At 40.6% G+C, this 18,857-nt stretch overlaps 1 protein-coding gene across 1 annotated transcript in view; it reads right to left on the bottom strand.

Moving 5' to 3' along the window:
• ece2a (endothelin converting enzyme 2a) overlaps window positions 1-16,232 on the bottom strand; it is a 99,852-nt gene extending 83,620 nt beyond the window's left edge. The window contains exons 1-2 of the mRNA XM_040021838.1: window positions 15,616-16,232; window positions 14,482-14,646 (exon numbers count right to left, since the gene is read on the bottom strand). Coding sequence (XP_039877772.1) covers window positions 14,482-14,641 — 160 coding nt within the window. The 5' untranslated portion in view covers window positions 14,642-14,646; window positions 15,616-16,232. The remainder of the gene's footprint in view (window positions 1-14,481; window positions 14,647-15,615) is intronic.
• Between the last annotated feature and the right edge of the window lie 2,625 nt (window positions 16,233-18,857).

The following is an 18,857-nucleotide window of genomic DNA, read 5'->3' as shown; positions in this document are numbered from 1 at the left end:
AAATTACAGCACAACTATCACTCCGATATCTATTCACTTCTTTTCATTTCTATCATCTACTACCACCAACGCAGCACCTCCTCACTGCTCCCCACTCCTCTCATTCTCATTCAGCATCTTTCCTTTATTTTCCTAACCCTTGCTTTTGCTGCATTTCATTCAACATGCACCGCTATCTGCTTGCTCACTCTCTTATTTTTCATTCACACTCTGCGGCTCCGAGGCTCATTCATAAACAGCACCACTCCTTACAGCAGCAAAAAGAAGGGAGGGGAGAGGGTGGATTGGAGGGAGGGTTGCCCCTACTGACTTACTGACTGCTGCATGGCGAGGGCTCCCTGAAAACTGAAAACAGCCAATGCAGAAGCAGAGAGGAGGGGAGGGTTCGGTAGCAGAGGAAGATAGTGGGAGAGCAGAGAGGATGGGGTAAGAATCTATACGCCTCAAGCTACACTCGCCTTCACCTCCTCTGTTCCCCCTTCGTTCTTTCATTCAGTCATTCATTCAAACCACCTTCCATTCACAGAGAATGCTCCTCTACTTCTGCAGTTTGTGTATCTGCTGAAGATGTTTCAGCTGATCTAAAGAAAAACATTGCAGTGGTGTTTGTGTGCGCGAGGCCAGAGGACACTGCAGACAAAATAACCTTTGCTGCCTTTGCTCAGCAGCTCCAACTAACATGAAACTTATCAGAGCTTGTCTGTGCCTCTGGGACTAAACATTCAACACAGAATCAGGTCACTAATAATTACATGAAGTACAGATAATACAACCTAAGGTAAGGACAGGAAGGGACAGGGTGGACTGAGCTGATACAAGCCTATCGTCTCAGGCATGCGCCACCTTCAGATGCCACAGGAAGGAAGGGTTGCAAACAATAAAAAGGAAGGGCAGGCTTGAAATGGTCGAGGCTTGTCTCTGGGTTTTGTTATTGCTCTGAAAGCTAGCTGTTCCTCACAGCTCTGCGGCTGTTGTTATTCCAACAGTGGGGAGGAGCTGTGTGCACGCACGCATGTGCTTGTCTATGTAAAAATGGTCCGATCTACATCGACAATTGTTTTGCTTCATTTGCTCAGCTGCAATCAAAATTTATGCAACCCTCTGCTCATTTATTTAGATACTTACAAATTAGGAATTTTGTTAAACACTCTTTTACCCATCTGGATAAGCTCCCTGCTCATAGTGACTTTTATGATTTTTTGATTAAAAATCCCACTTCCAAACACCTAATCAGCCAATTTACTACACTTTTTACACTTATACCACCTACTAACCACATCAAGGATGCTTGGGTTAAGGACTTGGAAGTGGACATATCGGATGCTTTGTGGGCCAATGGGTTGAAGAAGATTAAAGAATGCTCTGTTAATGCCAGACTACAACTTATACAGTTCAAGGTCCTTCATCGTTTGCATTTTTCTAAAACAAAGCTATGCAGCATTTTTCTGTCTATTTCGTCTTTGTGTGACAGATGCAAAGCAATGGATGGAACCCTTGGTCACCTTTTCTGGTCTTGCCCCACACTCAGGAGTTTCTGGGCAGAGATATTTAATATATATAACCGGATTTATGACTTAAAATTAGAGCCGGGTGGTGTACTTGCAGTGCTAGGCTGCTCCCTAACCTCATTGGCACTCAGACGTCCTCTTCAGAAAGCCTTAATGTTTGGCATGATTGTAGCTAGAAGACTTATTCTTAGAGCCTGGAAATCACCATCTCCTCCATTGTTCAGGGTTTGGCTACGTGAGATGATTGCTTGTTTGTATAATGAAGAGGTTTGTTATCGTTTGGCTGACACACATTTTAAGTTTGTCGAAATCTGGGGCCCTTTTCTCAATCATATTAATGGGAATTCAACATAAACTTTGACCTGTTTGACTGCACTTTGCGTTTGTGTGAAACTGCACTTCTGCCGGACCCTGATTCCTTCCTGGACATGTTTCCCACATCTTCTGGTCTTAGTGAACTCTCTGTTGCCCTGTCTAAACTCACACAGAAGATCATCTTCTTTGGACAATGGTGTTTCTTTTGAACTTTTGATTTGTACTGGCTAACTGGTGTATTTTCTTTTTTTTATTTATTTATTTTTATTTTTTCCTTTTCTTTCCTGTTTTCCTGTTTGGGTTTTTTTTGTTGTGTGTTTGGTTTCTGTTTTTTCTTTCTGTGCTTAAATGTTATTGTTTTTGAATCTTATGTCCTTTGTCTGTGACGTTATGTAACTTTGAACTTAAAATCTTATAAATAAACATTTTTTTTTTTAAAAACGGTGCGATAACAGAAAAGAAAGGGTCGGAAATAAAAAAAAAGAAAGAAGGACGAGTGGAAAAGTGAGCAGCTGCCAAAAAACAGGCAAACAATACAAAAACTGCAAGAAGTGAGAAATGAGGGTTGAACCTCTTGTGAGCACAAGCGTATCTGATATGAACTGAATGTCCTGACAGCTGCTAAGACATACAGTAACTCCTGACTTCACAGATCTTACTCTACCACACACTCCCTGTGATGCCAGTGATTTTCCATCCCATCAGCATTTTCAGTCTGTTCATTTGAATGTGTGCCTGTTTTTAATACAACAGGAAGAAAAATTATGATTACCTTCACTAAAGGCGTCGCTGCTACTGCTGAAATTACATCCTGCTGCCTACTCCACATGCTCCTACATCTCACAGGTTCTGTATGAAGTTATTTGAAAAAATAAGTTGATACCCATAGAAATAAATGCCTTTCCTTTTACCTACACTACATATCCAAAAATATTTGCTCGTCTGCCTTCATCCACATATATATTTGAGTGACGTCACGTCCTAAATCCATATGGTCTATTATTATGTGGGTGCACCGTTTGCAGTTGCAACATCTTCAACTTTTCTGGGGAGGCTTTTCCACAAGCTTTGGAAGTGTGTTTATCGACTTTTTGACCATTCTTCAAGAAGTGTGTTTGTGAGGTCAGACACTGATGTTGGAAGAGAAGACTCCCAGGCTGCGCTTTAATTCATCCTAAAGGTATTCAGTAGGTTTAAGGTCAGGACTCTGTGCAGGCCGGTCAAGTTCTTTCACACCAAACTTGCTCGTCTGTGTCTTTTTGGACCAGACATGGTGCAGTCATGTTGGAACAGGAAGGGACCATTCCCAAACTGTTACCACAAAGCTGAGAGCATGAAATTGTCCAAAATGCCTTGATATGCTGAAACATTTGGAGTTCCTTTCACTGGAACTAAGTTGGGCCCAACCCCTGAAAAACAACCCCACACCACAATCCCCCCGCACCAAACTTCACACTGCCAGAACCGTTGTCCTGGCAACCGCTAAACACAGACACATCCATTGGACTGCCAGAAGGAGAAGCGTGATACGTCACTCCAGAGAACGCCACTGCTCTTGAGTCCAGTGGCGTGCTTTTCACCACTGCATCAAACACTCTGCAATGTGCTTGGTGATGTAAGGCTTGGATGCAGCTGCTCGGACATAGAAACCTGTTATATGAAGCTCTCTGTGCACTGTTTTTGAGCTAATCTGAAGGCCACATGAAGTGTGGCCTTCAATTAACTCTGCAGAAAGTTGGCAACCTCTGGCATAATGCCCCTCAGCATTGGTTTACCCCACTGTGTGATTTTACATGGCCCAGCACTTCATGGTCGAGTTGCTCTTGTTCCCATTCGTTTCCAATATTTAGTAGTGACAAAATTTCATGGCTGCATTTGTTGCACAGTAGCATGCTGGAATTCATCCACAAATGTTTGTAGAAGCAGTCCACATGCCTAGGTGCTTGATTTTATACACATGTGACCATGAAAGTGATTGGAACACCTTAATTCAATGATTTGAATGTGTGAGTGAATACCTTTGGCAATATAGTGCATCTGCTAGACCTAAGTTGACCAATAACATGATGAAATGTGGACTTTTAGTTGATATTCAACTCTTAGAAGATGGCATCACATTGGGCTGGGATCAGACAGGATGCAGAATTCAAAGAAAGACTGACTGCCCAGTTCCTGAGGTAGCATGGTAATGAAGTATCAAAGACTCTCCTGAAAACCTTCTTCAGAATCTTTGATCTGAGCCAAACATGAAGACTGTTACCGTAGCTCAAACACAAAACTCTAACGTGGCATAAAAGGCGTTTTCCCATGTTTTCTATGATGGTCAAATATGCATGCATCTTAATTTAGATGCATGTGCTCAACAACAGACAGAGTTACCTGCATATCCTGCGATGAAATAATGTTGGCTCAGGATTTCTTTTTACATCAGATGGTCAACTTACAGGATGGTTTTCCTTCAGTAATGGACAAATTGGCAGTTGTTTGAAATTTCTTTAAAATGATTTTAACTTCTTTTTGGATCGTTTGCCAGAAATCTCCACAAACCTTTTTTTCATCAGGCCTTGGAGAACATTTTAAATCTTGGCATGCACGTGTGCCAACTGTATCGTTGTAAGGAGCTTCCAATCACTGACATCTAATCCTGAAAACCTATAACTTTATAGCTCTGAATGTGTGGGAACCATACAGAAGAATGCATTTTCAACAGCAGATTTACTGATTGTTTCACAGGACTGCAGGGGTTACACACTGAGGATATCAGGTTGGCATTGCTCAGTTGTGTATGGTTTGCATCCATTGGTTAACTTTGAGGTAGGTCACTCCTGATCTTAGACATCACCTTTATTCTATAACGAAACATGTCTATCCTAATCGTAGTGTCTGACTGTCAGGATGACAATGTTCCCATCCATAGTGCACAAAGGGGTTACAGGTTTTGGACTAATTTCCACCACCTCAGTAAAATCACGGAATGAGCAAGTCAAATCATGCACCATATGTAGAACTGGACTGACAAATGTGTGACCATCCTAACAGCAAACACTGGAAAACAGGCACATCGGTGGGAAGAGAAAGTACAAGTGAGGTGACGGTAGGTAGAGAAAGGTGATGTGAGACAATGAAGACAAAATAGTGTAAGTAATAGTGTTTGCTAATGGTACCCAGTCATATTCACAATGTGAATATGAGCTGTAAATTTAAGTCAGAGTCATAACATCACAAACTCACCACCTCCTATCATCGGTTTTGATGTACATTTTATCTAGACAAATAAATGTATATCAATATGTAACAGTACATACTTGAGGGTAACTTTAGTATGTTATTACTGCTGCCCACCTGCAGTACCTTTGCAGCCCACCATGGGGCCCACACTTTGAGAATCACTGGTGTAGAACAAAATATGAGAAGAGAAAGGAGACTATAAGAGGTTGCATTGTGTGTAGTAATGTTCTGTATATAAAGACATAGCGTCATTGTAGTCAAAGCAGGGGGCCAGAGATAGTCACTCAACAGCTGACTGTACAGTCACACGGGTAATCTTACAATACTTCCTTTGTCAGTAAACACCCCTTACATCACCCCTGGGAACTAAAAGCACCCAAAAATGATAGAGCAGTGATGTCAGTGGATGGGCTAAAAAAAAGGGGTGCAACACTGAGCATATAGGGAGATGAAACATGAGGTAAGGTTCAGATAATAAACAAAGAGTAAGTCAGAAGGTTTAAAAAAACCTTTGCAAGAAAAAATTTAATAATAAATGATCAAAACTTCTATTGATTAGTTTTGTGGTATACATGTCAAAAACCCAAAAATGACCTCTTGAAGAACTTTGCTGTTTCATTATCACTTCAATACACAAAGATATGTAGTTTACTATGAAATACAACTGAGAACAACAATAGCTAACTACCAAGAAGCTTGAGTGTGTGTGTGAGAAGCATATCTGCTTAAGAATTGGTTGAAACAATTGATCATTTATTATAGTAAAAGCAAAAATCTGCAGATTTTTTGATGTGTGTGTGTGTGTGTGTGTGTTATTCTACGAAAGTAAAGTTTTCATCAAAGCTTTCCTCCTGCTACACTTCATTTTAACATTCTTCTGATGTTTAAACACATGCATGCCTTCAGTATGTAAGTACACCTTCGGACCCTCGGAGGCAGCTTTTAGTCTGAGGGGAGATCGCATGTCATGCCCTCTGTGTAGGTGCATGGATACTCTTGGGATACTACCACAAACACATCTAAACTATACACACACACACACACTCACACTGAGGATGAAAGAGCCATTACATCATCATCTCTCGCCTTGGGGAAGGAGCCATGAGCACACTGACCACTAGGAGATGTGGGGTCATTACATCACTGGCAGCAGCCTGGAGCAGGCAGTAAAAGAGGGAGCCGTGTGTGAAGTGGAGCGTGTGTGAGCTGATCATTGCTTCGTATTATTGCTAAGTGACACACTGGTCAGTCGGGGGGGTCGGGGACTGCTTGATGCAGCGCTGTAACACAGACCACCCCAGGCCAGTCGACTGCAGCAATAACACATTACGAGGCCACACACGACTTTAAAAATAACAATTACTGAACCTGCGGTTCAGTTTAGTTTTTCTGTTTTTTTTCCCCGCAGGAGCATTTCATAACTGTAGCCCTATTCATAATCCAGCATGCTTCAATATCGGTGCTTTCACAGCAAGTACATTATTACTTGGGGGTCATCCTTATAGAGATGTTTTTGAACTCTTGTATTATTTTAAAGCAGAAGCAACACACAATGTCAATGTGCTTGAAGTGGGTGTCTGAAGTAGGCAATGCAGCATCCAAACAGGATGTGTGATTGTAAATGATCTTACCGCCTTGTTGATCATGAGGGACTACGGGATCAATACTGTATTTTGAGTATTCTTATGTAAAGCGGGAAAACAGTATCTACACTGTTAGAGGACATAAATGTTCATGACACCTCGAAGGAAAAATGTTAGAAAAGCATATGATCGGAAGGATAGAAACAATGGCTTTATATTTTCTGTCTGCTTTTAACTACTTGCAGGAAAAAGGAAAAACCTTTTCATAAAGGTACAGTTTGTAAAATGTCACCACTAGGTGTCAGTAGATTGCAGTCAATCCGATTCTGTTTTCTTTCTTTTTTTCAGACTTGGAAACTTAAGTCAGAAACTCTCATAAGATAAGAGAATATAATCAAACTGTTTATCAGAGGAAAAGTGTGATTTTAAGGATACTCTACCCTAGCATTGGCTAATGTTAGCTTATAACGAGTTGTTGTTATTGTTTAGCCGGCTCGCTGTTAGGTATCCAGAGTTGGGACAGTTGCGTAGAAGAGGATGAGATGAAGCAGAAACATCCTTAACTGTGGTTCATGCCACCACACCTGACCAACATTTGTCAGCAAGGTAAGGTTTCTGTCTTTTTACTGCATCACGCACAATATTACCAGACTTACATTTTTAAGTAGAAAAGTGAAACACCACAGGTTGCACAGCTATTACCTGGATGATTGCGCAGGCATCAAGACATCAGAGTTCAAAGAGTAAGAGGCGTGGCCCGAAATGTCTTTTTATGTAGTGTACACCACATTCTCACACCAGTGTCTGACTACACAGGTTCATATTAATTCATTTACTTTCAGATGAGAGGAACCGCTGAACACGAGATTATTACAAACTCGATTAATGTCAAAAGGCAGAATTATGGTTACCAAGAAGGTGGGAAAAGAAAAGAGGATGCTTGGAAGTCTGCCTTTCGAAGCAACGTGTGAAAGAACTACAGAAGGAGTAAACAGGTAAACAGAGAATGAGAGATTTCCAACAAGATGTGATATGACAGTCTACAGATAAATATGAAATACTGTGAAATACATTTTTTTTTAAAGATAATTGAAGGACAAAGACATTAAAACTGCCAACAGGATGCAGCAAAATGTTCGAGAGCTCTCTCATGCATCTCCCTCTGTGTGCCTCTTCTCTTTCTCTCCCCGTGCTGTACAGACTATCTTAATGGAAATCACCTCTCCATCTGAGACAGATGAGTGGCCCCAATCTGATTAGTTATTTACCTTCCTTCCATTTCCCTTTGTTCACTCATTAACACACAAAAACCACAGCGGCATTTTGAATCTCTCTTTAAGTCTGCCCTCCTCTACATCAAGTTATGCGCTGGTTTTTGTGTCATTTTACAGTCATTTTACAGAAGCCGATAATCTCTATGGGTTTAGTGCCTTTACAAATGAGTGTGGCCGGTGCAGTATGAGCATTTAAGAGATCTTTACCACACATGAGGGCTTCCCTGTATAGCTAAGCATCTGTGCACGTGTGCTGTTGAAGAAGACGCTACACATGCTGGGTCATAAAAATGCATGAGACCGAGAGAACAGACACAGAGACATGAGAGCTCCCAAGCGATATAATGGCTCTCCTTTGGGTTTAAATCAGCACGAAGAACGTGTTACCTGGTGCAGTGTAATGCAGAAGAGGAAAGAGTACCTATTTTATATCTCAGACTCTAGAGCCTCAGAGCCCACTCACGCCTCTGCTGTAGGTGGTGCTGTGACACACACCAACAAAATGAGGCTGAATACTATAGTTCTAACTTATAGCTTAAAAAAAGAAAAGAAGTGTCTAACTAGCAGGGCGACAGGCCATCAGCATCCAACCTAAAACCTCCGAGCCTAACAAATTTATCTGAATAAGGGGCCACCAAACTACAAAGCCTTTTGCTGAGAAATGAGTACCCAACTTTAGGAGGTTTGGCTCCGCCGAAAACACAACAGAAAGCTCCTGTCTCTCCCTGACACACATTCAACAAACCCCTCTAACACACTGTGCATGCATCACCCAGGCTTACAGCAGCCCTCTGTGCCTCTCAGAAGTAATAACAGCCTGATAACAAACAACTTTAAAGGTGCAATTTCAGCTTGATGGACTTTAACTAAAACTAATTCTGGTGATAGACAACAAACAAAACTCATCTGCAGTATTTACACTGTCCAAAATCTTTCTTTGTAAGAGAGATTCATTAGTGCATCAACTAAAAGCGTACAGCTGTATTCTCGGTCAGGAAAAAGGGCAAATAATATACACAAACATAAATTATTTCTCTGGCTTCAAATAAATATCATAACATCAAGAAAGCACTACCATAATTGTTCTAATAGCCAGATGCTAAGTGGTTCTCCAGCCACATTCTTTATGCTGACTTAAGTGTATGCTGAACAACCAGAACACAGTGTTCGCTATTCAAATGTTTATGTGACAGAGCAGCAGGACCATAAACAAAACTGTATTGCAGGTGGTGTGGGGGTGTAGATTCATCTTGATACAACAGTGACATCTTGTGGGCACTTACAAAAATGCTACTCCAACAAAATCCATTTAACACACCAACCACACAATCAAGTATTGCTTCTCTTAAAAATAAAGCATAAAATCCACCTTATTCAGATGAGTATTTAGTATGACCTGCAGCAATGTTTTTAAACACAACCTGATAGGATTATTCTCCACTAAATAATACGAAATACTAAATATCTTTACAAAGGAAGGATGGTTACTCCTGTTTCCTTTTACCAAAGAGTCCAAGTACTGAAATTTAGCACTCAGTTCATTATGGAAGCTTGCTTCCACCACTGAGAAAAACAAAACATTTTTTTTCATCCACAAGTCATAATTTCAGGCTAGCATCTCAAAACTTTGACTTAATATCTGCAGAAGAACACTGCCGCTAGCTAACTGCTCAGCGCGGCAACAGCACAGCAACAAATATATATAGCGCTTTACTAGTCCCTAAGGACCCCAAAGCGCTTTACATATCCAGTCATCCACCCATTCACACACACATTCACACACTGGTGATGGCAAGCTACATTGTAGCCACAGCCGCCCTGGGGCGCACTGACAGAGGCGAGGCTGCCGGACACTGTCGCCACCGGGCCCTCTGACCACCACCAGTAGGCAACGGGTGAAGTGTCTTGCCCAAGGACACAACGACCGAGACTGTCCGAGCCGGGGCTCGAACCGGCAACCTTCCAATTACAAGGCGAACTCCCAACTCTTGAGCCACGATCGCCCAACAACAACAACAACAACACACAGGGCGCCCTCTGACCCCGGAAGGACACACCGTCGCAGCGAGAGGGCGTCACCCGTCACTATGGCAACATAAACAAAACATAACTGTACAAACAGAACCCCGAACAGCCCTGACCCGCTACAATATATATCCTGCTGCTTTTAAACAAGCACTCACATAATGCTCAGCGATTCTCTGCGCGACCAACCTCTCACATGTTTAAGCTTGCTGCGGGAGATTTCACTTGTCATGTTTACATAGTAAGCTAACGATTGATAAGACGATGTTGAGGAATTGGTGCGCAAATTATCATCACTCACCAATCAGTGCTGTCGCTCTCTATACACAGTTCGCGCGATTGCAAAGTGAAAGCAAAAAAACAAGCGCAAATTCAAACGTGATTTCAATATGTCACATATTGACAGTGGCTCACTGATGCCAATGACATAATTACCCAGCTACATTTCCGAAAGAACGCAAAAGCATTGACGTATATTTTTCCTTCCTACGATAGGCCGACGGAAGGACACACCGTTGCAACGAGAGGGTGTCACCCGTCACTATGGCAACATAAACAAAACATAACTGTACAAACATAACTGTTTGTACAGTTATGATTTGTACAGAGATAGATTTTGGTAGCCCGACTGGAAAAATCGCTAGCCCCGGGACGTTGGGCAGGCGATTTTGCGAGCCCTGTATCTGATTGAGGAATCACTCATCTTTGGAAAAGAGAGTTTATTACAGAGAAATGTCTCTTTCCAAAATAAAAACTATACTATACGCTTCTTCTGGGCTATATTCTCAGCAGCATATTAAACATATCAGGTCCCATAAGGAGAATCATGTGCTAACGGCTGTCTAAATGACTCGGGTAAAGTTTGTAGCATGGTGCTTTTTGTTTTTGTCTGCTTCCACTTGTCTTTGCACTAGGATGATGTCGGTGTAAATGTGCAGTCATATTTATTGTGTTCCCACTAGTGCTGTCAGCGTAAATCTCGTTGAAATTACGTTAACGCCACAACACAGCAAATCTCCGTTAAGGAGCTACCGCTGATCGCCTGTGCATGGGGCTGAACGGCCAACACCTTAACGAGCTAACTGTGCTAACACACTAGCTCCCACCCATGTAATTGAGCATTGCGTGGCACATCCAACATACTGTTTTACTTTAGCCCATGACGCGCTTACCTTCAGGGTCATACCTCACATGAAAACCAAAATAGTTCCAAACGCCAGATCTGAATGAGGGTGGGGGAGGTTCAATTTGCCATGTTGCAAGGAGAGCTTAACTTCTGTCTCGCTAGCTTGCCCTGCGCTCAGTGAATCTGTGTTCGACTACTCCGCCTAGGCTACACTGTCGAGCGCAGATCCACCGAGCGCTCAACACAGACAGCATCGACAGAAGGAAAGTTGATAAAATAAATTAAAAATTTATTTTGTATTGTTCAATACATATGCGTACGAACCGAAAGCACTGTATGAACGGTTCAATATCGATACGAGTATCGTTGCACCCCTAATATATATATATATATATATATATATATATATATATATATACCATATATACAGCCACAACATTAAAACCAACCCTCTCTTAAGTGAATGATAGTGATTTCCTGTAACAATGCAATACAGGCTGGCATTGGTGTTGAGGACAGCACAGGACACCCCAGAGGTTTTGCGTCACCACACGACATAAGGCAGGTGGAAGAAAATCCTCATTTAGCATGTGTATTTAGATCGTTTTTGATTCTCACATTTTGGTGTAAATGTGAGGAACCACAGCACAATAATATGCAAATGTGTGCAAATCAAATCAGATCATCTACTCCATTAGAAGAAGGTTTGTGCTCGTTTATATTGTTTTCGAGGATTCTGTCAACATAACAAATGAGTCACAGTAACAGACACCAGCGTGATGATATAACGTTTTATAAACACTGGAGATTTTTTTTGTCTAAAATAAATTTAAATAGATTTGCCAGTTTTCTGATGTACTGGGTTTTATCATGGTTGTTGATGTTTAAAGAAAATTGGCCATTTTCAGTTAATACTGAGCTCCAAGTACAACAACAACAACAACAATATTTATTTATAGAGCACATTAAAAGCCAGGGGCATGCCAAAGTGCTTTACATAAAACAATAAAACAATAAAATGATTTACACTATAACGTCAGAGTCATATAAGTGTGAGATTATGTTCACAGGTAAAGACCACTAATAAGAATAAACTATAGCACACAGCTATAGCAGAGTAAAGCTGTACCATCAAACACAGTGATAGAAAACATTGACAGCGCAGGACAACGCAAAACAACCAGACACATTAATAGAATAACTCACAAGAAGCGAGGCGAGAATTTAACTAGTAGAAAAAGCAAGTTCAAACAAATATGTTTTAAGCCATGATTTAAAAGATTGAATAGAATCAGACGCCCGGATGCCAATCGGGAGATTGTTCCACAGCTCAGGTGCAGCTAGAGCAAACGCTCGATCACCTCTAGACTTCAAGCGAGATCTGGGCTGAACCAACAATGACTGTGAGGAAGATCTTAAGGCCCTCGTAGGAAGATATGAATTTAAGAGTTCCTTAAGATAACTTGGCCCTGTATTATTAGTAATTTTAAAAGTAAACAACAGAATTTTAAATTGAATACGAAATTTCACAGGCAACCAGTGCAGATCAGCAAGGACGGGAGTGATGTGAGCAAACTTCTTAGTTTTAGTTAGAATGCGTGCAGCGGCATTCTGGACTGTCTGTAATCTATGTAAAAGGGTAGAGTGGAGACCATAATAAAGTGAATTACAGTAATCTAGTCTTGACGTTACAAAGGCATGGATAAGCTTTTCCAAGTCATTGTGCGGGATGTAGTGTTTGGCCTTGGAAATAAGGCGAAGTTGGTAGAAACTAGATCTGACGACAGCAGATACTTGTTTATCAAGTTTAAATGAGTTGTCAAGTAGCACACTCAAATTCCTAACAGTGTCAGGGAAAGAACTAGTGAGAAAACCAAAAGCATCATGAAGTTTGGCACAAAGAGCGTCACTGCCAAAGATCATAATTTCAGTTTTCTTATCGTTAAGGATAAGAAAATTTGCCAGAAGCCATTGCTTGACCTCACACATGCACTCTCGAAAGTTACTCACGGACATAGCTAGATCATCATTCAGCTCAAAATAGATCTGGATGTCATCGGCATAATAGTGAAAGGCAATGTGGTATTTCTCAAAAATGACACTTAAAGGAAGCATATACAGTGAGAACAGGGTAGGGCCTAACACAGATCCCTGGGGGACACCACAGCAAACAGGTACAGCGGAGGAGGAGGTGGCCAAGTGAACCGAAGAGAGCCGATCGGAGAGGTAAGATTTAAACCAATCCAAGGCAGCGCCCTTGATGCCTACAGTGTGCTCTAGTCTCGCCAATAGTATGTTATGGTCAACCATGTCAAATGCCGATGAAAGATCCAATAGCACTAGGACAGAGGGGCGTCCATTGTCAGCCATTAGTAAAAGGTCATTAAAAACTCGGAGCAGCGCTGATTCAGTGCTGTGGTGTTGTTTAAAGGCCGATTGATATTTATCATTAATGTTATTCTCATCCAGGTAGGTCTGAAGTTGAAGCAGAGCTACCTTCTCAAGAATTTTAGCCACGAAGGGAAGTTTGGAAATCGGCCTATAATTGGCATAATCATTTTGATCGAGGTTACTTTTTTTAAGAACAGGTTGGATTATAGCATGTTTAAGAGCTGATGGTACATAGCCGGACAGCAAGGAGGAGTTCAATATGGACAATAGATAAGGTCCAATTGCACTAAAACAATCCTTGACTATACGGGATGGAAGAACATCATGTACAAGATTAGTATTGTTCAGTTTCTCAATTAGATGCTTCAGAGTAGAGAGAGAAACAGGTTCAAATTGACAAAAAGTAGTAGAACAATCAGGGGTGGGCATACGGTCGGTCACCAAAGGAAGGGTAGATTTAAGAGATGCGACTTTATCCAAAAAATAACTTGAAAATTTTTCACAAAGGCCCGGGGAGCACGGCAGAGGCATAGAGGGGCAGGGGTTGACCACAGAGTTGAAAATTGTAAAGGGCCCGATTTAAAAACTCTCTTGCTCTCATGCAGCCACATGTTAACTGCATTAATACTTTTCATGTCAGAGTACTCAGGCCGCTTCCATTTCTATGCAAACAGCTGCCTGGCTGGATTTAATTAATAACAGTGATTATAATGGCAGTAATGACAACCGTGAGGGTGATATGCGACAGTCCTGATGAGAAACGCTGGCAGGGATTTGTCCCTTTATGTGACAGCACACAGCGGAGAGGTGACAAGAAGCGGGGGCGAGAGATGAGGCCCGACATGTGACACAGATCTGCCATTCAGATCAGGATTTCCGACCTCTAATTCTCCAGGACGATCGCTCCGCTTCCCACAAAACAATTTCATGTGGCATTTTTCTTTCTCTATGTACACCATATTGAGGTAATAACGAACAAATGGACACGTTAAAAGTAAAAAATAATACAAAAAATAGAGAAAACTACCTACCCAGTATCAATATAGAGTCCTCTTTCTTTACAAATCTTTCCAGAATGTGCTGGAATTTGGAGAAACCCCCCAACCAGTCATAGCACTGCTCCATCGTGTATCTTTCATCCCAGTAGGCGACGTCTTTGTACCTGGAGTTGTTTTCTGGCAGGTAGTCCATATTCTCTGGAGCATGACAAAAATATGTAGCATAACACTGTGTCAGACTATAACGAGACTTCTTTTGTGTGTCGCTAAATCTGTTTTTGCTACAGTGCAGTGATGCATTTCACTGTGCTTTTTCCATTTCATTGTGGTTTCAGCATTGTCATGGGTTTTTTTCTGTCAATTTACAGACCAAATGATTGGCTGCGAAATTAATCAGCTAATAAAATACATAAAATAATACAAAATGTTAAGACTGCCCAGGTTACTGTAAAATAAATTGATTTGTTTTTACTGTGACTCATCTTTATGAGAGAAAAAAAAGCTACTGGAGGTTTTTTCTTTAATTATTTCATTACTTTTTGAGTTTGACATATTTTTTTTGACACATTATAGGCAAACAAGTAATTTACAAAAGTTTAAATTCCCACAATCATTTGGCAAATACAGGAAATCGCTTTTTGGCACAACACTTGTATTCAAACTGTTGTGACTGATTTGTTGACCTGTAATCTGTCAAAATCTCATGAATTACATATTTTGAAAAATATTTTAACTCGGAAAAAACGGGACTGATTATAATGCAGAACAGAAATCAGAGTCAAAACGATACCTGAAAAATAGTTGTTGTTTTTTTAAATTTTATATATTACACCTTCATAAATCCTGTTTACTACAGCCTATTTACTAATGTAAACAAGTTTATTAGACATTAAAAATAACATATACAAACACTTGCAGTCACTTTTTGGCAGGGTCGTGCATAGATCTGGCAGACAGCAACACTGTAGTGAAACAACGCCAAATAAACACAACAAACAGACGCTACTTCAATGTTGTGACAAACTCTTAAACTTCCCTCGCCACCTATTCAGCGACTGTAGATAGAGCGCATGCGTGGATGCGGCGGACTACCTCTCGCAGCCAGTTCAGTTTGTTCATGTAGTTGACAACAAAAGATTGCACAAAATATGACAGTCATTTACCTACCTTCTTACTTTTTTCCCTCGTTTTGTCGTTAACTTCAGCAGCTTTGTAAAATAAAAAAAAAATTAAAAAGGCCGTTTCCTGGGTGGGAATGAATCCACGTGTTAACAGAAACAACAGTCGTAGGACCGAGTGAGCTCACTTTCACTCTCACGTTTCTATCAAAATAAACCTTGGTACTACAGAAAGTAGAGTGAGCCCCGTCTTAAACTTCCCTCATTTGATAAAAATCGCTTGAACAGAAAAATGTTGTCTCTGAGTTTTTCTATTTCTTACGAGTCAACGCTTTAAAGGAGGCGGAGCGATACAATTCAACAGTGCGGTGTCTAGAGTCGTGTTGCTTTCATGTACTCTTTGTAAAATCTGTCAAATCGCCACGGTGCATTCAAGCGATCTGCGTTTGTTACAAGAAATGTAGAAAAACTTTTTATACAGTCATCGGTTTGTTAAAGCTGTTCTTCAAATTAAGAAAAAGAAGAATGCATAGACCTACTTGGTATTTGTTCTATAATCTTGGTTTCTATAATTAAACCAACTACTAAAGGAAGAGAAAATGTGTGCGCACAGCATAAAATGAATCCAAAAGTGATATGTTTCCTTTCCCGCTTCAAACTTTAATTTGAATGATGATGAATGATGATGATTAAATGATGATTACTTATCAACCCTCATATGTTGAACTATAAAAAACAATTATAGTGTTTCATGATGAGGTGGCTTTTAAAGAAAGAATGATCACATTAACAAAACTGCAATAATTTATAGAGAAGTTCCTCACAGGACACACAAAGCAAGGTCAGGGGTGAAAACCAAATTCATATTTTGTGCTACATTTCTTATTACATTATGTGCTTTCTGTTCTCAGTTAGCTCAGCTGAATACATTTGTACTGAAGAATAATGCCCAGTCACAGCTCTTTTGTTTGTCAGCTCTGCCCGTGAACGCTGTCTGTGTTGGTCAAACAGCTAACCGCACCCACCAAAAAGAAAACAAAGAGAAAAGATTGCATCTGCAAGAAAGTTTTAATCATTAAATTGCACTTGTATCAAAACAGTTTCCCTGGAAATGAATAATTTCAAACAGGAAGAATGCTGAACAATGTGACATTTGTCTTCTTTTTGTTGGTATTTATTCCACCCTGATTACCAAATCATGGTACACATCAAGGCATACACCTTTAATGTAATTACCGAGAAAACAGAAATTAGGTTTTAGTTATTTTGGGGAAATTCTGATTAGTCTTCCTTGCTCCTCTCACCTACTACATCATTATGCAGATGTAATGTTGTACTTTCCCCTGCAGATGGTAGTATAATACTGCTATCTTAAACGTTTTTGCTTCTTACTACCTGCTGAAAGAAACCCAATAACCCTGCTCATTCAATTTCAGTCTCTGTTTTGGTGATTTTCTTACAATTACACTGTAAAGTGTGTGGCATCTATACCTGAACAAATTTATGGCCCGCATCCTCATAATCAAGAGCTTCTTTTGCTGTCTCAGACTCACTGGAGGGGTTCTTAAACTGTTGTGGGCGAACCTGAGGTCTCATTTTTATCTGTGAACAGCTGAAAAAGGGACATTCTTATGCTGTGAGTGCAGCACTTCCCATTCAGTTAATTTCATGCTTATTTGTATTTTATAATTTCTAAACTAAACAACTGTAGTCCCATAGATACTAGAACAGGGGTAGGCAACCTTTCTGATGATGAGTGCCATTTAAAATTTCCTCAGAAGTCAGTGTGTCATATGATTGCATTAGCAATAAATTTAATAACGCTCTGTATCAACGGTTACACACTACATAGAACCACTTTATAGAATTATATTTGTTCGCAGATGTTGGCAGCTATCAGCGAATAGTTATCAGCTATTTTGAAACAAAAAAAAAGACACTTTTTATCCATAACAGCAAATGAACTGTACAACAGAAAATGCAAATGCTATTTATGGTCTCCTCACAACAATGATAAGAAAAATAAACTGGGCCAATATGGCATGTTTGTTAATACACTCTGATCTCTGGTCTCCCACTCAGAGACACAGGTCTCCAAGTGTCCAGCATTCAGACGGCTACCTGAGGACACTCATGTGAGAGAAAACCTGCTCACACAGCTATGTAGAGCCAAATCCTGTCAATAAGGCCTCTGCAATGTTCTGAAGACAGTTAAACTTGTCAGGTAGTGATGTCCAGCAGGTGAAAATGCAAGCTCCATGAACAGCTGCTTCGATGTTATATGTATGATTTCTATACATTTTACGTCAGATAAAAACTTTGGTTGTAAGCTTCAGATAATTATTTAATAAAAGCGAGACATTTTAAATGAGAATAAGAAAGTATTTCTTTGTGCCCCCCTCTCCCTGTTAATGCCCTACCTGGGCCCCTGGCAAAACTTTGCTAGACCCGCCCCTGCACAGTTACCAGCTGTCAGCTACATAAAAAAGGATCCTGGTGTTATTTGTCTCTCAGAAACAGTTCATAACTTCCCTTCAACTCATTCATGTCACCTTAAAGGTAAACCTGTTTCTCCATCACCTGTTCAGGTCTGATGATTCAGTAAGGACATCTCCTGGTTTCATCTTCATGTTTCCCTCTCACCACATATCCAAACCGATATCATGACCAGCAGGTTTTACAGCTGTGGCTCCAGCAAACATCAGCTGATACTAGAAAGTAATATTAAATACATTCTAACAACAGCTGATCAAGCTTAAACGTGCTGCTGTTGTTTAACGTGACATCCGCCGGTTTCCTCTTTCTGGCGCAAAGTGGGCGATAAACAAACAAGAGAGAAAAGCTGATCAGCTGATCATTGATCAGTTTCATGATTGAAGAAGAAACAGGAGAGGGAGGGGGAGAGAATGAGAGAAGAAGAAGAAACAGCTGTGCAGCGTAAAGACACAGAAAAACTCCACCTTTGTGTCTGTTTCCATTGTAGCTGAAGTCCGGGACAAACTGTCCCTTTTCAGCTCAACACAAAACGGGTAATATTTTCTCTCAATGCGGGACGATTCCGTCTTTTTACAGGACGGTTGGCAACTCTACTAACTAACCTTATGAATAAAATAAAGTTCAACATCAGTAACATCAAAGCATGCACCCACCCAGCTGTATAGAAACTCCGCCATGCTAGCTAGTACGCAGTACGAGTTATTGTAACTGACTGTAAAAAGTCAGCACAACGAAAATAAACTCCACCTAAACTTGGTTTATATCTGACCCGGATAGACTGCAGGTCATAACTTC

Source organism: Simochromis diagramma, unplaced genomic scaffold (assembly GCF_900408965.1).
Source record: "Simochromis diagramma unplaced genomic scaffold, fSimDia1.1 OVJJ01000205.1, whole genome shotgun sequence".
Classification (NCBI taxonomy): Eukaryota; Metazoa; Chordata; class Actinopteri; order Cichliformes; family Cichlidae; genus Simochromis; species Simochromis diagramma.
The sequence above is the reverse complement of the archived record's forward strand: the minus strand, read 5'-3'. Positions and strand labels throughout refer to the sequence as shown.